We start from the raw sequence: 24,987 nt of genomic DNA on the forward strand, positions 1-24,987 counted from the left end.
GCGACTCAGCTGATCACCACGCGCGGGATATACTACCTCTGCCTTGCTTCGTGGAGCAAATTCAACGCTTTCCCGACGCTACGTGATTAAAAATAGTTCTCTGCGCATTTGGCCCATGCCAGTCTCACTCACACAACCGTACAGAAGCGTAAATAACAAAGGACATTACCCTTTTCAGTGCAGTATTCTTGATATTCTGCAACTCATTCTTTATGATGGAAAATTTCATCATAGTGTCCGAGGAAAATATGGAACTTCCGAACGCTAACCCTGGATAATCGGCACATCTTCTCCTCCGCCTATTCTCTCTTTCGGCTAGGACTTCTGTACACTCACTAGTACACCTGAGTTTCGCCAATTCTGCCGTCTCAGGGTCATCATCTGATATATCTGAGGTGACAGTCGCAACGAACTCGGCTCCGTCTCCCGCCGATCGCTCTTCTCGGAACGAAAATTCGTCGTCCGAGGAACCAAGCGACTCGGGGTCCTTAATTCTAGTTTCGAAATCAATTTCATCGTCAATATTCGCATAGTCCTCGATTGTATTCTGTTTCGAAAGTGCATCGTCACTATTCGTCCTTGTCACTTCTTGAGATTCACTAACACTATTGACACAAGGCACAACATCGTCTGTTTGACTGTCTAAGGTCACTTGTTTGGACGGATCTGTGTTTACGGGCGCTACAGGGGCGGGTGTGCGGTCGCCCCTCAGCCGCGGGTGGTGTTGGTGCCCCCTGCGCCGCACGGGGGTGCGCCCGTGGGCGTGGGGCGCGGACGCGGACATAACTACGCTCGGCGCGGTCCGACCGGCCGCGCAGCGCCGGCGGCCATGTTGACTGACGATCTCTCAGTCTGCCCTAACAAACCGCGGTGGCGCTGTAGTCGCACCTAACTTGCTGCCATCTTTTGTTTTCATTGCACTGTTTTACCTACCGAGCGGCGCATTTGTTTATCGTTAGACGCGGGAATTTCAAATATAGGGAATATGTTTCGATATTTAAAATTTGTTTAAGAACAAGTTTTAATACCATACTGTAGGAAATCAATAATTTATATTTTTTTCTTTTAAAACAGATATATTTTTACCTAGGTACAGTCGTACGCAAATAAATCTTGAATACATAGGAATTTATTGTTCTAAAACAGTATTTGTTGGTAAATTCCATAGTTTATCTGATGTAGGCGAGCTGACGTATCGAATGAGTCCAGCGTCTATTTTTACTGAAACACCGGGCACCGGGCCCATATTAGGTGTCGAGCGCTGAAAATAGCTCGGTGCGCACAGAACGCAGCCCCCTAGAGCGCGGCATTCCGGTACACACGGCATCTGGTGTTACACGTGTTCGATGAAACAAACATAAGTATGATAATTTGATGTCTTCATGTGAATGGCGATGAAGTTGTGGATATCCGATGTCGTTGAACTTATTCCAAAGAAAAAAAGGCTAAAAACAAATATGTACATAAATCAGTTTTTCTTATTTGTTTTAAATATTTATTCAGCGTTCGGTTTACACATTTAATTTCTTTCTGAATCATGATTATCTGATAGATGCGAGATATCCTCAGATGACGTGTTTTCTAACGATTCGATTTTTAGATTTTGCAATTTCTGACTAGCTTTACCTATTCATTTCTGTTTTATATTATCCGGATCATTATAAAATTCTGCTTTTTCATCAAGATATTAAAATGAACCCCAAACATCGGCAGTTTATTTACTATTGAAATCATTTACAATCATCAATTTTATTCTCCACAATTCAAGGTCACATGATTTCTTTATCCTCATTTATATTTGTTTAAAAGTAAAACAGCATTGCTATTTTATCTTGTTTTAAAATGTATCGCTGATTTATTTTCCTCGCTTACTCATTTGATAGGCATCCTCAAACTTAATATCAGTCGCATCATTTGTTTGTCTGCCAATCGACCAAGGTTTTTGGCTCACAATATGGTCTCTTTAATTATTGACACATGCGTGATCCAAATTAATTGTGCACTATTCATTATTGGAATGAGATCATCAATTGTTTACAATCGAATTGCTAATTAAATCCAAGCTTCTTATTTAGCTTGTTGTCAGTGATTTGTTATTATATTTTGATCATATTCTTAGAGTTACTCTGTGCTCTGACACGAGGATGATTGAATAAAGTATATAATAGACCTTCAATGGAGTTTCAATCGTAGTTCTATTGTATTCTTCAACTACCTTAGATCTACATGTTCGGTATTATAAAGGACTGCAGTTAGATAAAATGTCTCACAGTCGTATTCAGAAACAATTTAATGATTACTTAAAATATTCCTTAGTAACGATTTTGTTCCGAAAACAATTACTAAGAACTAGGTTGAGATTTTTAAATGACTCTGATTGCGGTGGTAAGATAAGAATGCATATTTGATCGACGAACGATCACTTTGTCTTCTAAATTATTAAGACACAATCCCTAAAAATAATGACTAACACTATTAAAAAGCATCAATTATCTCCGTAAATCAAACATGTATATAATATAACCATTCCTATAATTTCTACCAATGGATTCCAACATGCAGGCAATATATAAATATATCCTAAGATATAAAATGAGTGTTGTGGCATATCATAGAAGAGGCTTATATCCAGCAATAGATCTAAAGAAACTAGATGTTTGATGAACTGGACATAAACCTCTGGACAGCAGTGTAAAGGTAAAACGGGGTGAATAGGGATCGAGAGAGAAGAAGGGTGAATTGATACTATGAAGAATTTCCCTGTACCTATTCACCTCTCTTCTATCCCTAGTCACCCATCGTTTTACCGTTACACTGCTGTCCAAAAGCTTATGTCCAGTTCATTAATCATCTACGTTTTCTAGACCTACTACTGGACATAAGCCTCTTCTATGGTATGCTACAATTCCCATTTAATATTCTGGTATGGTACCGAAGAAACAGGTACTGTAGCCACAGGCCCACTGTACGACAAGACTATTTTGACAACTCCATAAAGAAATAGTACTCACGTTCTGAAGAGCCTTCTCCTTCTCTTCCAGCTTGGCGTTAACCTGCATGAGAGCTTCCTGGGTCTGATCAAGGTCGTTCTCAATGGTCTGGATCTTCTTCTGGAGCTGCCTGGCCTCCTCCTCAGCCTAGTATAGAGATTAAGAGGATTAAGACGTAGTTCTTTGAGGTTGCCCGTGGGAATTGGTATCCTTTTAGAAGTAAACTTGGGAAATAGTCCTATTGTATTGTTTTGTTACGTCTTATTTGCCTTTGATCAAATGTTAAGTATCTTTGTAGTTAAACGGATAAGTGCAGATGCAATTAAATGATAAAAAATTGCACCTATCAATATTCTTTGCAACCAATTCTCTGACCATGTAGGATTCGTAATTTACTTTATTGTTTCGGTATCCGAACATTAATGTTTATGATTGATGCACATTCCTACGTTTGCAATTCTTTAATTGTTTATTGCAACATCCGTTCTTATTTGCCAAAACTATTTTAATGAAACAAATAATCTTTTCCTTTCAACATTTAAATGATATTTGATTTTAAAACAAGGATGTTAAGGTTTACAATAGGTTGTATAAGCTGTATCTATATATAAAGAGGCATAGTTTTACAAATGCAAGAGTATGCACATAATGCATATCTACATAAGTACAGATAATTCAATATATCTAAGTAGTCGGCTGGCGTCCTTAGCCCTGACACGCTGCCGTGGTCAAGGCTTCTCCCGTCATAAGCAAAACGAAAAGCGAAAACACAAGCCGGTGTAATTTTAAAATTAAATAATTAAAATCGACCTTGCAATTGTATAATCGGTCAAGAATGCTTTAATTTACAGCTGTTTCATTTTTATCTGAATAATTTATTACTTTATTTGCATTAAAATTGTTCTTAACATACTTAATTTTTTTTAAGAACCTATTTTAAATGGTTCCATAAATGTTGATTATTTTTTTTTACATTACCTATGGTTAAAGTATTGCAAGCAGTTGTCACTGTAATAACATTGTACCTTTACGTAGCACAATAATATAATTTGAAGGGCACAGGAAAAGAAGGCGCTCATTAACATTCTCATTGTTTTGAGTAATCAAGTAATTAGACCTAAAATCTCAATTTTCTCATAAAAAGTACATAGAATATCATATTTAATCATGTACACAATGAACCCCACATATATTTCTCAATTGCTGATATTTTTTTTTTCATTAACTTAGTTATTAAATTACACTTTAAGTTTTCATTGCCAAAGTCCCAAATGTAACTGGAAAGAAGGTGTTCATTGTCGCAATGAGCTCCTTTTTGTATATTATTGAAATGGTTATCACAAAAAATGTTATTGATTTATAATAAGGTAAAATGAAACAAAGTATTAAATGGCCACAATATTAAATATAAAAACAAATATTAAATATTAAATATTAAATATTAAATAAATAAATATTAAATATATATTATATATCAAATATTAAATATATAACATATTAAATAAACAAAATGGCCACTATTGAGCGCGTTCTTTATTACAACCGGTGCAATGGTCGCGTTCTAACATTGTTTCATAGACAATGAGCGCCTTTATATTTGGTTTGAAATGAAATGAGCGCGTTTTATTCTAATGTTGGATATTTTTATATGGACTTAACGTGGAATCAGCCCCTTTTTCCATTTTTAAGATAACGTAGTTAGATTGGCCGTTTAAAAACAAGGTCATTGGTAAAGTTTAATACAAAATGGAAAAATTGTCGATGGGCTCCTTCTTTTCGTGTACCCTTCATTTGTAATCGATATTCAATTGACTTTGAAACTAGATATAAGTGACAGACAACGCTCTTTAATAAATATGTTTTTATAAAGTTCAGTGTCCTGCGTTGCAGTTGTAAAAACAAAATGATTTTTCATACTTGACACCGACTACTTAATGTAAGAACCCGTTATAGCACTTCAAGAGCAAAAAATATTTACGCATAGGTCTAAAACAAATAATTTTGATATTGCGAATTCGTGATGACTTTCGTTTGTATCGTCATCAGTTTTGTGGTTAAATAGTGACTTGAGTTTTTGAATGAACTTAAAAACAGACCGACATATTTTTGTAAATTTTTTTGTTTACTCCCTCCAAAATTCTATTTTTTAATCTACATAAACAAAAGATTTTATGTTTAAAAAAAAGTGTGTTCGTCGCCATAGTCAGAATGACATTCCAATTTTGAATATGGAACATATATTTTTTTAAATCATGTCCTCAATAGAGCTGCGACCAATAAATCAATTTGCCAATAATCGACTAAATGCAATAATAATAATGTGCACACGGCGCCCTTTAGCCATAAACGGTGAAGTGTGTCGCGTACCTTCTCGGCACGGAGGTTGGCGTCCTTGGCCTGCTGCTCGCACATGGCGGCGCGGTCAAGCGCGTTGTCCTTCTCCAGCTTCATCGCCTGCATCTTCTTCTTGATCGCGTCCATTTTGGCGGTTTGTTTTTGTTTACTCCTCTAGATGCAAAAGCTGTAACAATACGAAATTGTTTAAACTGATCTTTACACACATACCTAGTTTGATTTTGTCATTTGTAGCTTTTCTGAATAGTAGTGTTTATGTATGACAATGCCCCAGACTGTATCTTTCAACTTTACATTAAAGGCTTAATTCTTCAATTAGACTTTAATGACCTTGCTATCTTTACGCTAAACATTGACTTGACAATATTTTTTTACTTTTAATTGCAATCTTAGTCACCAATACAAACACCTTTTTTATAAAGAATTCTGCGGAAAAACTGCAGGCACGTTGGCATTAAGTTTCCGGTGACCACAAAAATAAAGAACCTTTGTCAGACCGTCATCGTCATTGGAATAAGTCAGAAATATGATCAGAAACAAGCATAATAAATGTTGTTTTTGCTTAAGGAAATCATAAAGATGTATGAGTACATACAAATATGACCAAGTAAAGTTCTTATAAGTCAATAAGTTTGTGCAACGAAGTCGGCTATTTATGGAACGGAGGGTGCATTGATCTTGAGTGCAGGGATTTACTTTTCATTTAGTCGTGCTTACGTCGTGGTACACTTCCATTCTAAAGGAGCCCATTCATTCAGAGTTCGTTAGACTTGAACAATTTATATTTGATTTATTATTGAACAGTTTCTTGAGCTGGTAATAAATTATGAAACAAAAATTACGAACTATTTTTTCTGCCCATGGATACAAAAACTTGTATACTAATATATAAAGCTAAAGAGTTTGTTTGTTTAAACGCGCTAATCTCCGGAAATACTGGACCGATTTAAATAAAACATCCCGCTATGACAATAGGAGCCAAGCAGTGGGTACAAAACTCTAGTACAGTATATCTACTAAAAACAGAAGTAACTAGTACCTATCTAATATTACAGTAACAATTAGATACAAGCAGTCATTAAAATACGTGAACAACATTTCCGATAAAGTTTTAAATAGGAGTAGCGATTAAAGGAATCAGTTAACAAGTCAACTCATTAAGTTTTTCTAGTCATCGCCACAGACAAAAGGTTAAGAACCTCTAATACTTGGAACCACGTTACTTTACCGGCAATCAACGAAACGGTAACGCTTCACACTGATTAAAAACCGATAGAAAAACAAAAACCGATAGTTGTGAAACTTTATCAGTACCTTAGTATGAATTCGCTTTACGTTTAAAGTAATAGAAACGAGTGTGTGTTCGGCGCTCTGATTGGCCGGCTGGATTAAATCAACCAATCAGAGCGCCGAACGCGCTATTGTTTCAACGTAAAGCAAACTCATACTAAGGGTACTGGTTATAATAAATTCATTGATGAACGGCTTGTCATAGGTACGTTGGGCAGGTCATGGATTCCATCACGTTTTGTTAAATGCATGTGCAACTATCACTCATACGTGGACGTGGCTTATCATAGTTTTGTGATTAATCTTAAATAGAACTATCGTTGAATTTACACAGCTGCTTGATTAGCCTGATTCACACGTAAATGTTTTATCGAGAAACATAGTTCGAACTGGATATTTTTCTAGGACATTTAAGGTCAAAATATGTTTAGAGATTTAATAAAATAGTAAGCCTATCTGATACACATAGGTAAAAAATTCTCATTTATCAGAGGTGCCAAGAAAACGGAACTTTTTCGGAAACTGTTTAAAATTCGAACAGCATCGTTACACACAACGTGTCACGAACAAGCGATTTTAAAAAGTACCGATATATCCCATTGTCTATGTGTTCCAAATGTACATTGTCGGGTCACCGTTCTCCTTACATGAAGTATGCCTTCGTAAGGGATCATTCGGATTCAGAACTACGGACTACAAACATGACGGACTTCTAATGCTTGATAATATACATACATACGTGCCCTGGTAGCCTTACTTTAACTAAGTGTGTCACAACTGCTATTGTTTTGGTATTTTATAAGAAGTTATACTTTTTTTAAGGGTGTGAAATAATTCTATGACTTCTCCCGTCTTTGGCGAAGCGAGAGGGAATGTCAGACTCTTATTGACTAAAAACGACCCGTTCTTACTCCTGCTTTTTTAACCCGGAGCCCCGGTAAGTGTCAGACTCTTATTGACTAAAAACCATCCCGTTTCTACTCCTACTTTTGGAGCCGAAACTCCAGTAAACCCGCTAGGTAGTCCGCAGCTCCGGATTTTAGTAAGTAATACTAAGCAGAAGTATTTACCAAGTATCTTTTGTGACTATGACTCAATTGATTGATTTTGGTTTCCCAAAAAGACTGTGTCAACAAACAAAATAAAAAGCTGAGATCAGATAACAAAAACTTTCCCTTTGCATCCTTTGTTTTACACATTAACACCAAAGGCTGCATCATCTCGCAAAATCCTGTACCATGTCGTGTGTGATTCAAAAGAAAAGCATTCGCAAACATGAGTCATGTTTCGCGATAAATTTCAAAGGGTCCAGTCAACGCGGTCAACGGTCCAGCATTAATGGCATTCCCATAACTACGATACATAATACTACAGACGAACTTTTCAAACCGGTTTAAGTCAAGATATTGTGACCAATTTTTGGTCGTAGGAGGTAATTATTATTTGGCAAATTGTTAAAGTAATCTGTAATTTAGATTATTGTGGTCTTTCAGTTGACATTTGATGTCGTTTTTGAATGAACTTTAAAGTTAAATAGATAGTTTATGATCAATAATAGTTTTATGCAGATTATTAATTATTAGTAATCATAAACAAATAACATTCTTTTCATGTTCTATTTATGGAATGTGCATACTTAAAGTATCTTCATAAAACAATGTGATTGTATTGCAATCTGTAGTAATTTAAAGAATTTAAAACAAGTTCTGTCAAAATGTACTGTTATTGTGGACAAAGGTATTGAAGTCCAATAAGATGACATTCATGAGACATCAAACAATTGCAATTGTCACGACAATGTCGCTGCGCAAGCGCACGCGTCGTTCAAATAAACGCATTCCCACTATATTTGCATTCTTGAGATAATGCTGTGTTTTATTTTGTTTCCTATATTGCTCGTACAAACGTCGTAATACATTAAAGTTTACATTCACATTCCAACCGAGATCATTTGATGAGAAGAAAAAGAAATTGAGAAAAATAACTGTACATAAAGATTTTCACATATTAAACATTGTAAAGGGCAAATAAACTTGTTTTGTTTTAACTGTGTTATATGCCCTTGCTGTCTTTTAAGGTCCTAAAAATCTTGTTTTAACTTTAGTAACAATAATTTAACCATACATACATAACCTCACGCCTGTCACCCATGGGGTAGGCAGAGACCATAGAACGCCAATTGCTACGGACCTTACATACCTCTTTCTTCATAATTTAACCACATTTCTTTAATATCTACTAGCCAATTGATCTTTGTGAATCAAATACCCAAAGTCAACTTCTAAGTTAGGAACTTTAAAAAGGCTAAAAGCTCGACAAACAGATGACCTTGTAAGATTAAGGATACAGAAGCCTTAGGTGGCATTGAGCGATTATAAAATATAGCTCATTGTATGCTATTTAATTAGAATATTAAGGTTATGTGGCTATTGTTTAGAAGTAAAGCTGACGTCAGAAAACAGTTTTTGGCAATGGGCCAAGATGATTAGAGTAGGTACGTGACGCCACTATCATCTAATGGGTTTAGATTCTAACTGCCAAACTCAGAGAAATTTAATGATTACTTAAACTATTCCTTAGTAACGATTTTGTATCGAAAACAATTGCTAAGGACTAGGTTAAGTACCCATTAAATGACTCTGAGTACGATGGTAAGTAACCTATTTAATATTCACTGATTCTGATCCAAAAACCCAATTCACGGAAGCTCTTCATGTCAAGAATAATCTTAGAGCTGTCTGTGAGTTTGAAAATAGAATGGAATCTCAATAGCACATGTTTTTCTGTTGGAAAATTTGCAAATTCTTTCAATATCTGTTTTCGTGATTGGAAACCAGAAATGAAAACATGTAGGACCATGCTCTAATGACTTCTAGCCTCCTATAGATTTGGATTCATCTCTTTGAGTTTCTTGCACGTACAAGACAGACTGACGGACAATTCAATTTGACGTTTCAAAAGTGCCTAATTTAGCATTAATTGAAATAAGTAAATGCCTTGACTTTGACTTTGATTAATCGGAAAATTCAAAAGTAATTCGAAATCCAATATTTTTTGTGACCGAGTTACATACCAATATTTTATTGTTATCGGGATATTAATTGATCAAATAATTACAATGTTCCAAATTAATCAATTTAAATAGTAAAATTAACATTACTCCAAACTTATGGTGACGATAATTACAATTCGTCATGACCTTGTCTCTCTTAACAATCGACTCTCAAGGCGGCCATCAATTTTCCGGTATTTCAAGTGTTTCAATGTTTATTGAGAAATTGTTGTCTTTGCAGGGGACGGAATGTCAAGTAATTGTCACTGAAATGGTAAGTGATTGAGATGAAAGTGTTCATAATCCGGTACTATTCATAGAATGAGTATTTAAGCACTTTATTGGGAAAATAGGAACTACAATACTATTATATTTTTTAAAGAACAATTCAGGTGTACCTATTCTTTTTTTCCAAAGATATGGAACACCAGCTGGCTGTGTAAGTAGTCTAAAAATAAAAGCTAAAATAATAAAATAGAGTAGCTAGAAGTTTGACAGGCCGCGCGTAACCGAACCACGCATGCTCGTCAGCCGCCCCCACATCCCGCGCTTCCACGCCATTGGTTGGCAACTGGCAACTTGCCAAAAGCGCGGGAAAACTTCAGCGTAGCCCGCTCCTATTGGCCAATGAAAATGAAACCGAGCACCGCGATATTCAAAAATAGAAATGGGACATGATTACAAAACTGCCAGCATGTTAGGAGACGTATCGTAGGTCGAAGTAAAATGTATTAATACACTATTAATTATTTGCAAAAATGCAGTAAAACGTATTATTTTGTAAAGATTAAATCCAGTCGCTGGATCGAAAATAAGCAAAAATGTTTTATCTTAACATTTAATCCAACGGTATAACGAGTTCAGCATAATTTTTGCTTTTAAGAAAAACGACCGCATCATTGCAAATTACCGATAAATGCACCATAACAACGATAAGCACTGCACTACCACCCTACTTACCAGGACCGACAATGGATTATAGTATGAGCCGAGATCAATGCACCTTGGCTTTATAAAAAAAAAAAAACACTTGTATATTTTTTCACTTGTACACTATGGGGCACTGTCAGAGCGTAGTCGTACTTACATGTCGAGTCGACGCGTGCTGTGGTGCGACTGGCGAGAGTCGCGGGAGTTCTCGCGGTGTCGCCTTACCGCCGCGAAAGGAGATGAGGCGCAGCCGTCTCACCCCGCTCCAAGAATACAGTTCATGGGGAAAAGCCTTCGAAAACATCATTTTTTTAACATGATTAAAGGATGCTTCCAAGGCCGTGCCCGATTTAAGTTAACGGGGTCATCAGACATACAATATTATTAATTTACTGACGTGTTTTATAAGGGTATGCCGTTCAGATATTTGAACGGTTTCTTCTAGAAGAACTAAAATAGACGAGTTTCTTTAGTTTTTCGTAGTAATAGATGCTTTCGAGAATGACTTTGTTACTAATCTTTATTTCTCTGGTTCAGAATTAAATGATTAATTAACAATTTCCGTCAATTTCTTTGTCGTGCAAGTAAAACAGACAGGCGCTGTAATAACAAATATTGACATAATTACACATAATTTGCGAAGTAAATACTTCGTCTCGTCACCTGCTGAACCGATGTTGATAAATAAGGTGTCATTTGGTGAGAAACATTTGGATAGTTCATGTTAAGAGAATTAAAGATAGGAATAAACACTTTTGTCTTTGTTAAACAATATTAATTTCTTCTTCAAGAGAAATTGTTGGCTTTAAATCCTATCTATTGTGGGTACCTATTACAAGTAGGTAACCTGTGTACTTCTATACGTTATAATCTAGGAATACTAAAACTATACTATACCACATATCAGAAGGCGTAAGCAGAAAAGGTTTAATAAAGCATTCAAAGCTTTAGGTTAGTAATTAAGTGTTTTTTTTTTTTAGGGTGGAAAATCATCCAATGTCTTCTTTCGCCTTGGGTGAGGCGAGAGGGAGTGTCAGACTTTTACTGACTAAAAACCATCCCGTTCCTACTCCTGCTTTCTGCTGTAATCCCGGTAACCCCTTAGGATGTCCTATCGTATGATTAAAAGAACACATGTAGGAATTCTTGAATGACAAAACGAAATAAATGCAACAAGAGAAAAATATCTATGTTGTTATACTCCATAACCTAAAGTAGGAATAATTTTATGAATGCAAATATATTTGAGAACAAATATTTAGGTGCTTGACTACCTAAGGTAGGTACACATAGGAGACGATTACAGACACTATATTAAGATAAACTTATTAAGTTATTGAAAAACGGGATGTTCCTGTTTCGTTCATATTTTCAATAAATTAGCATGGTAACAACTTATTAAAACAATAAATATCTTCAACCACTTTTACCATCGAAACATCTACTGCCATACTCAGAGTTATTTAATGATTACCTACTTAAACAATTCCTTAGTAATTATTTTGTTCCGAAAACAATTGCTAAGGACTAGGTTAAATAACCATTTAATGACTCTAAAATACTGCATTTAGATATTATGATTAAGTCTTAAAACAGCATGTATTGTAAATACTTATCAAAAACAATGTGTCATTGAGACATTGGTAGAATACCTACAAGCTAATAACCTGCGTTGTATTTAAGGTAAATATAGGTACATATAACCACAATTGTACCTTGCTCTGAATTCGTCATGTAGTTTGAGCTGATAACATCCTAATGAAGGGAATTTGTTACCGGCTGCTGTACCGACCTTGTTTTATTTTTATGCAGTTATTTTCTGTAGGTCATCTTAATAAATAAGTTATACTTAGGTTTAAACAGAGAGGTGGAAGGAGGGTATGGAGGCCTTTGCCCTGCAATAGGACGATCATGGCTGAAATCTAAATCTAAATTTAATTTTACTTCATTAACTTTAATTTAATTGATGCGATGAAAAAAAATTAATTTATATTTTTACCATTCGCTAATTTGGCGCCAAACACACACTGGTTTTGAATTTAGAACATGAATAGGGCCGCCTACAAAAAAAAAATAAAGCGTAACAAGAATCATAGACAAGACGTCAAAATTACTTACTTAATTCAAAACTATTTTATAAAACTAAAACCCACATAGAAACAGCTCCAGGTATTTTTATGACGTGCCTAAATTATAAAGAAACAACGTTGATAAATAATTAATTTCGAAATAATTCGCTGTCAGTCGATGAGTCAACGCGTGCGTGCCATTTTATGTAAACAGTTGACCCAGATGGGTAAAGGACTGGGTACATGGCTTACCATAGTTCACATTACAATTAAGTGACCTTCACTATAGACATAGCTTGTAACCAGCTTATCTATACATCGAAAACCATTATTGTCCAAAATTGTTTGTTTTTGTTTGTCAATTAAATCCTTTTTGGTGTAGTTCATTATGTTTGGAGGTGTTTTAAGAAGTTATTGGCCTAATATAGTCAAGTTCATGGTAACGGGCAGTGGATTAGATACTCTTTTGTTTTGGTATTACATATATTTCCGCAACGTCACGCCTTTTATCCCCGAAGGGGTAGGTAGGCAGAGGTGCACATTACGGCACTTAAAGCCGCTATACAATGTACACCCAATTTTCAACATTTGTGTTATAAGTCCCATGTAATAGGGGGTGAGCCTATTGCCATATAATGGGCACATTTCCAGACTCCGAGCTACTACTAAGAAATTTTCAGGAAACCGAAAAAAAACAATAATAGACCCGAGACCCCTTGTCCATCAGTCGCACTTGCGACCACTCGACCAACGAGGCAGCCATTACATAAATTATATTGTTTAAAACTATAACCATTATAATGATATCATAGATACAATAAGTGTAATGACCGTATCAAGTAAATATGTCTAAATCAAACCTAACCGTCATACATTCATTTATAAGCACCAACGTCAGTGTTTAGTTTAGAAGAAAAACTTACTGTATCACGCGTTTAATATAGAACAACTAACAACTTATTTCAAGGAATTTCCCAACATTAGCGTCATCGGCATTGATTTTGCTCTACTTCTTGTATATTTTTGGTCAATTATAAACCACACGTAGGTAACTTAGACACGTTTTCCTAGAATGCCTTTTAATAAGAAGTACGTTCTTAGTAAGGAGTGATGAACACAGAATCAAAGCTAGGTGATGTTTCTAACGAATTTTGTTTTATAGTTTCAGCTTTAAACTGAACAACAATAACGAATAAAATGACTTTAGCAAAGAGTACCATAGCTTACAAGTAAAGAAGCAATAGAAACTGGAGGAAGAGAGGAGAAGCTCCGGTGGTGACAAGCTCTATGAAAGACGTGACGCCGTACCTTCTCTAGTACCTCATTATAAAGAGCCTGTGACTCCTCTACATAAAAAGAAGGTTTGTCAAATATGCCTTTAGTAAACTCCTGTGGCAAACGTAGCGACAAATGTCTAACTTAACGTCACCACACAACATACCTACATAGCTTATATTAACCTACTTAGACCATTTTTTTCCAAACTATCCTTCAAAATAAAATGCTATCAAGAAGTTTAATGCGCTCCATTAAATAAAACTAGTTTGTAACTAGGCTATCACACTCGCTGAGGAGTAAGCAGTTGGCTCGATATTGCCGCGTGTGCGCCAACGCGACCTGACACACAGACGAGGTCTAGGTTGCTAATTAGATAAATAAATAATGTTTCTTTCTTTCTTGTTAATAGGTACATAAGTACGTTAGTCTTCAACTGTTCACCTATTATTTTTTAATAACGCACATTTTTTTACTTCCTATTTTTAATATTACTACCTTCCTTTACCTCTGCCGCATTGTTGAAAACTACCGGGGTACCGGAGTCGCAACAATAATCTGAAACACATTCTTATTTTTTAGTGGGGTTTGGGTGGACGTTCTTATTTTAATCGAGTTTGTGTGAAAATTCTTATTAATTCCGGGAAGTGAGTAGGTTAGAAATGTCTGAGATATAAGGTTTACTGATGTCAAAGAACTTAATGAATTACTACAGTCAGTCTATGTCTTCAGTATTCGCTTGGCACTTTGCACCGTTAATTAAGAACTTAGAAAGAGAAATTGCTACATAAGTACATACTGGATAAACAAAACGGTTAAAAATTTGGAATTCCAATTCGATGCGTGTGCGACGAATTGTGCAACTCTTTTTTGACCCCACTTCCTATTGTGAGTCAAAATGTTCTTCGTTAGTCTGATGAATCACTTCTTTTCGTTAAGAACTCTTATTATGATGATGAACCATATGTCCGCTAAATAAGGCTGACTAGCTAAATATTACGTAAATACATAATGTGCCTATGTAAGTACAAATATGAGCACTGTATTGAAAATTAGAGAGTTTAAAGTTGTTACTCTTAAGTCTCTTTTATAAATCATTTTGGGGAGTTTTAAAGTTTACTCTAAACTCTCACATCACACACTCTATTTCATATAATTTCTTAAAAAATTGTTATAAATTTCATTTAATATCACTATATAAAGCCAATATGAATTCACAGCACACCCAATCTCATCCAAAGTTCACAAAAAGCTATCGTTTTTGACATTTTGAAAAAGTATTTCGATAAACTATGTAGTAGGAAAATACGCTGTTTGGACTACGGGGATGTGGATGTTCAAGACTCAAGTATTTAAATCATTGGACAGAATTAGCTATTATATCAATATGACGTAGCCACAGGAAAAGTGACGATGAAGCATTGAAGGAACTACATCGTCATTAAGACCATTATGTACATAAAAGGTTTCATTTTCAAGTCTCAAGTTGATCACCCCATCCGATGAGTATTGTTATAATGAGTAGGAACAACAGAGGTAGGCACGTTGCCTCATAGGTACCTAATACCTACATCTAAAGCCAACATCATATTCAACTTTTTTCATCCAATGACTTCTCCTGCCTTGGGCGAGACGAGAGGGAGTGTCAGACTCTTACTCACTAAAAAACGCCCATTTCCTACTCCTGCATTTTTCGGATCCCTTTTTAAACCCGCTAGGTAGTCCGCAACTCCGGATAAGGCATCAATCCTACTGGGTCAGGCCTAATATTATAAACTCAACGAATAGTTTTTGCAACACATAATTAATGAATGCACATTAAACATCCACCCAAATACCAGATGCAACCGAATCTCTTAATCAAACTTTCGTTGCATAATTCACCTCAAAAGAAAATTAATGTTGATGCAATGTATTACATATATTTGTACAGATGTCGCTTACATCGCTTTAGGCCATAGGAGGCAGTAGGTCACAGCTCACACGACGAAATACGTTCGTGTCTCGTCATACTACAGATTGTTATTGAATTTACACATCTGTGGCTGTTATTAATAATATGTGTAATAGCGGTATTGATATTTTTGTATTGGAATGTTATTAATTTAAGTCCGTGTCATCCAGTAGGTACCATCGTACATGTTATCATATTTTATTCAGATTTCACGTATTTTCTTTTGAATTTAGAACATGGCTGGGTTGTTGATCTTATTGAGCATGGGATTTACCCACAGACGTAGCCAACGGTTTGTAAAGAATACAGAAATAACACAATGATTAGGGTTATCGATTTCTCAAGGCAAAATCTGGAGTTGCCACAGACGTTTCAAACAAAATCCTATTGCTTTTTTTGAGGGGAGAAAATCAACCAATGATTTCTTCCGCCTTTGGCGAGGCGAGAGGAGTGTCAGACTCTTACTGACTAAAAACCACTCCATTCCTATTCCTGCTTTTCGAGCCGAAGCCCCGGTAAACCCGCTAGGAAGTCCCCAGGTCCGGAAAATCTTATAGCTAACATTACAAAACAAACATAAACTTCCAGATCTTCTAAATCACAGCTTCTATTAAACTCCTATTTTATTGCTATTTCAAACGAAACAGTAACGCATCTAAAATGGCGGCTGTAATAGCAGATCATTGACGTCTTTCGCCCAAACACGTCTGTGTTCATTAAACTACAAAAATATAAAACATATTGGAGCTGCGTGAACTCGTACTTCCTCCGAATAATCGCATACTCAAGTCACCGAATTGTTTATTAAAATAATTATAATTATTAAAAAATCTACAAGTGCATTGTTTAGATAAGTAGGTGCTTATAAAAGAAATAGTTTCATGTTCATTTACAATTGTGCATAGGTAGTTGGAGAACAATAGGTATCGATTAAAATAATTTAATTTTAATATCATTACTGTATGATGCTGTATGAATATTGATAAATAATCAACGTCAATTACTTAGGACAATAATTAGACAATCTCTCTGCATTTTTTTCTTTCAATTAATACCTAATTATGTTAAACACAGTCAATTCTCATGCTATTCCTCAATCAATCAATACATCTTTTCTTCAGTCTTTCTCCCCGTTTTTTATCAAAGCCCCAAAATCTATCATCTAACTGAATATGAAACTTAGGTAGGGTAGGTATAGTTCTATCTACAGCCCAATAATTTCCTCAAACTCTTCATGAATACTGCTAAAATATAGTTTAGTATATAAAACCAAGGTTCATGAATGTAGAAAGCGATGCAGGCAGCACATGTAACATACGACTATTTCTGTCCGCAGCGTGCTCCGGCGCATGCCTGAAATAACTCGGTTTCATCATAACATACAATCGAGTTGCCTACAGCTTTTTATTTTCATACTATACGAGCGTTGGATCGGAATGCAGAGGATAGGATAATGTTAACAATGAGGTGATTGGTTTTGTAGCTTGGAGGTGATTTTGTAGTTAGATAACCTGTAAGGAAGGCAGGGTTATTTAGTTTTAGGAAGATTTGCTAATAGTGTTAGCTGACGTCACAGCTCTCCTTCCCATTTTTTTTAAGGGGGAAATCATCCAACGTCTGATCCCGCCTTGAGCGAGGCGAGAGGGATATTCAGAGGTTTACTGACTAAAAACCACCCGTTCTTACTTCTGCCCTTCGAGCCGGATCCCCGATAAACCCGCTAGGCAGTCCGCAGCTCCAGATCAACTGGAAGTAATCCTAATCTCCTCTGTCAAATTAGTAAAATATCAACAACATCAAGAAAATAAATCTACCATCTACTTCCACGTACTTAATCAGTATAATCCTGCACATTCCGGAAACTTCTCAAAAAAGGTAAAAATAAAAACAACATCTAAGACAATCATAAATGATTCATATTCCAGACCTTGCCACGATACGTAGGTACTGATAAACTGCTATAAAAGTGCAGTGGACAATGCATAATGTTGCAGGTAACAATTAATGCCTGGCCGCGCCGGCGCCGACCTCCGACCGGCGACCACTGCGCATGCGACGGCAACTTTTCTACCATTTAAGGCACTCGCAGACCCTGATAACGTTTTCACAAGTACGAAGTGTTAACGCCTGTCTGTTCGCGTTTAAATCACAATTAAAACTTTAACACTTATTCGACATTTTATTTTGGAAATAAAATGAAATAAATTCTACTTCAGACGTATTCAGATTCATTTAATGGTTACTTAACCCAGTCCTCAGCGATTGTTTGTCTAACAAAATCGTTACTAATGAAATAGTTTAAGTAATCATTAAATGTCTCTGAGTACGGCAGTTAGTTGGTTTATTTAATATCCGCTTCAATAATCTGCAAATCGCATGAAACGTACCTAATCCCGTAGTTTTCTTAGCCACCATCTCGAACCATGTCATTTTCTCGAACCATGTCTTACGTGACAGAAATTCTATAGGCATACAATAACAACTGTTGTTGAATCGATTTAGGCAAAAAAAATTAAGTAACGACCATGTGATAAACTTCACTAGTTAGTGCAGATTTAGGTACCTCCTTAGATAACGAATATGTAGGATTCTTTCCTCAACGTCTAGATACAGTAGATATCTGTATACTATATACAGCTACAATAGGACCACGGAATTTTCCAATTTATGACAAGTCGCGTACAAGGCGCCTATTTAATTAACATTACTTGTCATTCCCACTTACATAATTACGTGTATTCGCGAAACGTATCCTGTTTACTCAAGCATATTGTTGCCATCTTGCAACACATTATACGTTGCAGCCATATGTTCTAGAGCCTTGTAATGCTTTATATAGTTAATTTAGTATTATTGTACTGGAATGGACAACTAGGCAATAGGCATGTGGCGCGTCGACTTGCCAATCAGTGGACTATTCTATGACTAAGCGATGAAAATATTTTCTTTATGGTTCTATAGGCCTTCAGGCATGTAAATGATCAGTTGATTAAGGCAAACTAGCATGTGCTAATCTCAAATAACTTAGACAAATCAAATTCTAATTATTTATTTGTAAACATAGGTTATATACAGTTGTTTGAATGATTGACATATAGTGCAATGCAGTAAGACCATCTATGTTTTGCGTAAAGAATACAAATTCATGTGGTAAGTAGATATGTTGTTTTAAAGAAACAAAAGAAGAATACGATGATAGTTATTTTAAATACATAGGTAAAAGAATGCTTTTAAATACGTAGCTAAAGGACAATAAACAAGGACGTGCATTACAAGAAGTGATTTTTTAGAAAAGTGTAGCGGTCTAATGTCTAATGTATGTAGTTGGAAAATTACACGGTTACATAGTTATTTTTTTCGTATCTGAAGACAAGCTGGACATCGAAGGAACCTCGAGTTTTCTTTAGAAACCTGGTTCTCATATTTCTTACATTCCTTCGTTCAATACAATATGTGAAGTCGTACTACCACTTAAATAAGTCAGGCAAGCAACGACACAGGTACTAAGTATAACAACAATGATGAAATACTATATTTTATTTATACCTGTAACTTATATAATGTAATCAAAAATCAGAATAACGACTTAATAATCCGAGAAATTGTTTTTATTTCACTTAAATTGTTACGATAGCATCGTAACTGTAGATATGTCAATGTAATAATAAGGGTCGAGCGGCCATGTTTGGCGCGGTGCAAGTTTTTCCCGCGCTGACTCATACGGCCCAGCTACCAGTCTTGTATGGCATTTACAAACTTGTAGCAATTAAAACGTAATATTTAAGCGATTATTTATCCACAGTTTATATAATAAATATTATTTTCGTTTATTAAATTGATCTCGTTATAAAGGTGAACTTCCAATATATCGGTTACACATAAAATTTTATGTTTTTGCACGCTTACCTACTTCATGTTCTTGTTGCCAATTAATTAGTTTGTAATCGTAACCTGGATTCCGAAAACAGTTTTTTTAAATAAAGAATTTAAGAAACGCAATCCATACATTTCTTTTTCTCATGGACATAAACACGAATGACAAAAAAGTTTAAGAATTAAGTCATTTATTGAAACAGTCATCTTAATAACAACTAAAAACTACTGAATCTTCCTATGATACTCGGGCGTTGCATTGCCATAGTCTTGCAGATTAAAAAGCGTAGATCTATTGGTTACCATGTACTTGAGGAAATCTTGTATGTGTGTCAGAACATGCTGCAGGGACTTCTCGTCCAAAGCCGTGTAGGCCAACATTGGCCCCATTTTGGCGAACAACCGCAACAAATGTATGGAGCCATATATTTGGGCCATCGGCGTGTCAGGGTACTCTTGTAAAATCTCGCTGTACTGGGGTCTCTCGAACTTGTAAAGGAGTTGGGAGCCGAGGGTTGCATTGAAATACTCTTTGATTCCTTCTGTGATGTCGAGTAGTACGGATTCTTTAGCCTGGTTGTGAGATTTGCTAGATTTCTTAAATGCTAGGTAGTTGTCCACTATTTGTGAGACGGTGAGCTTGGCCGGCAGGATGGCCAACTTCTGCTGGCGTGTGATCACGTCCCAGTCGTCCACCAGCCACACTTTCAGCTCCTCAGGGATTTTGATCTTCACCTCAACCTTCGCTAAGTACTGCTCTTCAGATTCAATGGACAGGTCTAGGCGGCCGCGCTTCTTCCTGTAATTTGGATAAGTTTATATTTAATCTACTGATTTCTAAGTATGAAATAGAATATGGATTAAGATAATTATAAATCATAAAATAAACTTTCATAAAAGTATGTTAGTAGAAAATGCACTAAGCAACATGCAAAAAGACAGCAAAATGCAGGAAAAAATACAGGCACACATGTAAATAACTCATGCAATTCTTATCATGCAAATAAAAAAGTGAACATGCAATCAGCCCTGAGAATGTTAGAATATCTTCATCTCCTTTTTCCAGCGTCAAGAGTCCTACATCATGCAGAGTGCCTAATCCGAGTTTGTTTTACTTTTAACGAGAACAAAGCAATAGCACGTTGGGCGCTCTGATTGGTTGGTTTATTCACGCCGGCGCACGCGAACGCTGTCTCGTTTCGTTTTCGTTCAACATAATGCAAACTCGTACTAGGGGTACAGGTTAGGATTATTTTTCAATGACAATATTACCATAATCAGCATGCTATTATAAAAATAATAAAAAACCATGCAGCATAATATAATAAACAAAGAACGTAAAAATTTCAAAACAAGCAAAGTTATTACCAAAAAGCAAGCATGCAATGAACCATATTAAAGGAAATGTGCACATAAATTACTATTAAACTTATAACACCCACTGTTCATCACTTGTAAATCCCATTTCGGCAATTATAAAGTACTTTGGAAAACTTAAACTCTCAATAATATTCTGCTTGGCAGCCCACTGGCAAAGTGACGACCACACACTCAATGAAGCCGAGTTTTATTCAATTAAATTCTATTTGGTAATTTAATTTATAAATGATTTTAGTTACTTAATAGAAATCTATTTATTAATGATATCTACCTAACCTACACATTTGGTAATATGAAATTATCAATTAGAATCTTGAATTTGACTTAATCGGAAAATAATGTGCACATTTACTAAATTGCATTGAAAATTACATTAATTAATAATTACCTAATTACCATTGGTAAAATGGGCTGAACAGAATTCGAAGGGTAAATAAACACAAAAGAGAGGTGAATAGATGTTTTAGAAAATACTCCAACATCTATTCACACTTCTTTCGTATCTAATCACCCCTAATTCAAAAACCCCAACACCAAGCTATTTACGCTACAACTAGCGCCATCTACTAGATTTCGTTGTTACTTTTACAAGATTTTATGTTACCACAAGACAACATCTCTCTCTAGCAACTTGAACTCTAATTTTACTGCATTAGTGAAGTAAATCCATGTAAAATATTATAAAATATTTAAAATATTATATATTTTTGTCTGTGATATGCTCTTAATTGAGTGTGCAAACCATGCAGTAATATTTAAAAACTAAGTTTGAAATTAGTTTTATGAGAATGCTCTTCAATTAAATAGTAGTAAAGTCTACTAGTTCAATACTACCTAGTTGTTTAATACTTTAACAATGCATAAGCCAAGATCGATAATTAATTTGGCCGCTAAAAGCACTTTCATAACAAGCCTTATCCCAATATAATTATGAAGAAAACAGAACTCACTTAGGCTGATCAGAGCCGGAGTCCGCTGGAGTATCTTTACTCTGTGTCTTGGTCGCCTTCGCTGGAGTAGGAGTCGGTTCCACTTCCTTTCCTGGAATGACACAGAAACTTAAATAATTTAACTGCATCCTCACACCTTTAATCCCCAAGGAAGTAGGCAGAGGTACACATTACGGCATACTTTTCACCATTTGTGCTATAAGTCCCATTTTTTTATACATTTATATTTGTATATTTATTTTATTGAATAGACTGGTACAAAAACCCCCATTACACTTCTCAATAAATACTAAAAATTAAAAGTGAGAAATGTAATAGCGGATGAGCCTATAATTTTTGGGCCGGAATATCATCCTATGACTTCTCCCGCCTTGGACAAAGCTTGGAGGGGTGTCAGACACTTACTGACTAAAAACCACCCTGTTCCTACTCCTGTTTCTCAAGCCAAAACCCCAGTAACCCACTAAGCAGTCTGAACCTCCGGATACACTTTGTAGTGTAAAGATATACATATGTACCATCAAACTATTTACCTGCAGGAGTAGAAGCCCTGGATTCCTCTCGTGCTGGTGTAGCACTAGCTGCTGGCTCTGATTTGCGGCCTTTGGCAGGAGCTGGAATTTTTTGTAGATAGGATGTAGCAATAAATTTTAATATAATATGTCACTTCAAATATAGTTAGTTACTGACACCCGAATACTGTAATGCTACTAAATTTTAAATTGTACTTGAATATTGTGCATTCTCTTTCATTACAGGGACTACTAGTTAAAGTCTGCTAGACTAGTGCTAGTCTAGCAGACATTTGAATATTTAACCATAAGATGAACTATTATGTGATAATTGCTATCATATCAATTTGTTATAATAGTATGGTTTAGTTTGTAATGACTTTATATCACAAAGATATGTTAACGGAGTCATTGAAATAATGAAAAATTTGATACTACAATAGACAATAGAGAAACCACTTATGATATCTGGACACAAACTTACTTTTTTTAGTCTTAGTTGGCTGTGCCGAATGAGCTCGCTGGACTTCCTTCTGCCGCTGCACGTTAGCCTCATTGTATTTCAGCACACGACTCTCCGGGACCCACTCGTCCCAGCTAAAATTGCACAAATTATGATCGTATCGACATCCAACAGGTTATATAGCTTTACATAATCAATACTTCAATCAATGTACAATGATTAAGATAAAACTTACTTTTTGTTCCATCCCGCGTAATGTATGAGGTACCTCACGTGTTTATCTTTTGTAACAGAACTTTTGAGACATTTTGCCTCGTAAATTAGCGGTCCATGAAAACAAAGCACCTTCTCACCTGTAATTGTAAAATAGGACGTGTTACATTAGAAAAAATGGTTTCTTATAACAAATTTTAAGATTGTTTCTTTTCTAATTGTCGTAATAGTTATATTACCATCAGCAAACTTTAATTTGGGAGCCATTGAATAAAATGTTTATTTACTTCAACAGACAACAGCAAGCAAAATCAGAAATATATGACAATTGACAATGACAGATTGTCAGAGTTGTCAGTTAAGGCGGCACTTTGGTTTTGTTCTTGCAACACCACAACACGCGCGCGGTGCGTTTTGTTAGTCCAAAATATTTTGTCGTTTATCACAAAAATATTTTTTATTTCAAGTAAATATTACACCGAATAAAGCATCAATTGAATTAATAATGCTACAATTTAATTTTAACATTTGTAACTTACGCTAAACTTAAAACCGAATTTTTCGTTTGTTGATTGATAGGTAAATGGTACGGTAACTGCAGGGAGTAATTTCTTTTTATATGGAATGAGGCAAATGAGAAGGCAGACTACCTAATTGATGATATGTGACCACTGCAGCTATCCACGGACAGTAGATATCTACAACATTTTGAAAAGTGAGCAGACACGGTGCGTACTTTCCTTGGCGGAGGGAGAGAAGTCCAGGATAACGTCCCTCACTTGATACAATACAACGTCAACGTTGTTTCATACCAATTTTCTGTGAGGCCATGATGATGTCACTATAGCTGGTCCGGTAATTTCGTGCCAAAGCATGGCATACCCAATCCTACGTAGATTTAAATAATAGCGGAAAACTGAAAACTGTAATTCGTCTTCTTGGGGTCATTGTCCGATTCTGTAAAAAATATAATAATAAAAAGGTCAGCAAACAGCAAAACCTCTATTTATGTATGTTTTGTAACCAAATAAAGATACCTACAGACAGCCGCCTAGTAACAAGCGCCTATATATTTATTTATTTTTTTGGGGGGAAAGTCATCGGGAGTGTCAGACTCTTACTGACTAAAAACCACCCCGTTCCTACTCCTGCTTTTCGAGCCGAAGCCCCGGTAAACCCGCTAGGTAGTCCGCAGCTCCGGAAGTAGGTAACAAGCGCTAGACTAATAATTATATGGATACCGGCAGCGGAGTAATCTCGTAATATATCTCTGTGCCATAATTAATTCAAATCTGTTCAATACTTACCTACTTGTTTACGTGAGAAGTAATCATCTTTTAACATACCTACCTATATCTTCATAAACTTTCGCATTTTATAATAGTAGGTAGGATTTAATTTAATAATTAACGTAGAAACTCGTCGAAAGGTCTCTAAAAACGAAAGACATAAGCTCGACTTGGCAGGGCACTGCCGTGCCCCCAGAAAAACTATAACGTCATTGCTTTGATATCAAATAACTAATTCGCGAATACTGCCGTCAACGTCCATACCATGTTGAAAACACCGGTTCTCGTCCGATCACCGAAGTTAAGCAACATCGGGCGTGGTCAGTACTTGGATGGGTGACCGCCTGGGAACACCACGTGACGTTGACTTTTTGCACTTACCCAAAAATAAT

At 35.8% G+C, this 24,987-nt stretch overlaps 2 protein-coding genes and 1 non-coding gene across 37 annotated transcripts in view; 1 reads left to right on the forward strand and 2 right to left on the reverse strand.

Moving 5' to 3' along the window:
* The window catches only part of LOC118273938 (tropomyosin-2), a 34,584-nt gene extending 23,656 nt beyond the window's left edge, over positions 1-10,928 (reverse strand). For 7 of the 35 annotated variants that reach the window (XM_035591207.2, XM_035591179.2, XM_035591180.2 and 4 more), the window contains exons 1-3: positions 10,775-10,928; positions 5,358-5,511; positions 3,012-3,137 (exon numbers count right to left, since the gene is read on the reverse strand). In XM_035591207.2, the coding sequence (XP_035447100.1) occupies positions 3,012-3,137; positions 5,358-5,471 (240 nt within the window). In that variant the 5' untranslated portion in view covers positions 5,472-5,511; positions 10,775-10,928. Of the gene's footprint in view, positions 1-169; positions 862-3,011; positions 3,138-5,357; positions 5,512-10,647 lie in introns of those variants that run through there. The other 28 variants (XM_035591203.2, XM_035591200.2, XM_035591202.2 and 25 more) reach the window with 17 other exon arrangements.
* A 9,034-nt stretch (positions 10,929-19,962) lies between these two features.
* On the reverse strand, positions 19,963-23,673 carry LOC118274222 (mortality factor 4-like protein 1). The gene is made up of 6 exons (XM_035591653.2): positions 23,546-23,673; positions 23,329-23,446; positions 23,115-23,227; positions 22,652-22,732; positions 22,119-22,209; positions 19,963-20,587 (listed from the first exon to the last, which is right to left on the reverse strand). The coding sequence occupies exons 1-6, from the start codon at positions 23,571-23,573 to the stop codon at positions 20,014-20,016; spliced, it is 1,005 nt and encodes a 334-aa protein (XP_035447546.1). The 5' UTR covers positions 23,574-23,673; the 3' UTR covers positions 19,963-20,013.
* Positions 23,674-24,845: 1,172 nt separating this feature from the next.
* Positions 24,846-24,964, forward strand: LOC118274415 (5S ribosomal RNA). The gene has a single exon (XR_004783472.2). It is a non-coding gene; the product is annotated as a 5S ribosomal RNA (ribosomal RNA).
* The last annotated feature ends 23 nt before the right edge of the window (positions 24,965-24,987 follow it).

The sequence above is a fragment of the Spodoptera frugiperda genome, chromosome 3, assembly GCF_023101765.2.
Source record: "Spodoptera frugiperda isolate SF20-4 chromosome 3, AGI-APGP_CSIRO_Sfru_2.0, whole genome shotgun sequence".
In the NCBI taxonomy this organism is placed as follows: Eukaryota; Metazoa; Arthropoda; class Insecta; order Lepidoptera; family Noctuidae; genus Spodoptera; species Spodoptera frugiperda.

Coding starts and splice junctions, on each gene's coding strand:
- LOC118274222 (XM_035591653.2), bottom strand. CDS start 23,573: ATGGCTCCCAAATTAAAGTTTGCTGATG. Junction 22,210..22,651: donor CAGGGCTTCTACTCCTGCAG/GTAAATAGTTTG, acceptor GTGTCATTCCAG/GAAAGGAAGTGGAACCGACT. Junction 20,588..22,118: donor TCCGGCTCTGATCAGCCTAA/GTGAGTTCTGTT, acceptor TCCAAATTACAG/GAAGAAGCGCGGCCGCCTAG.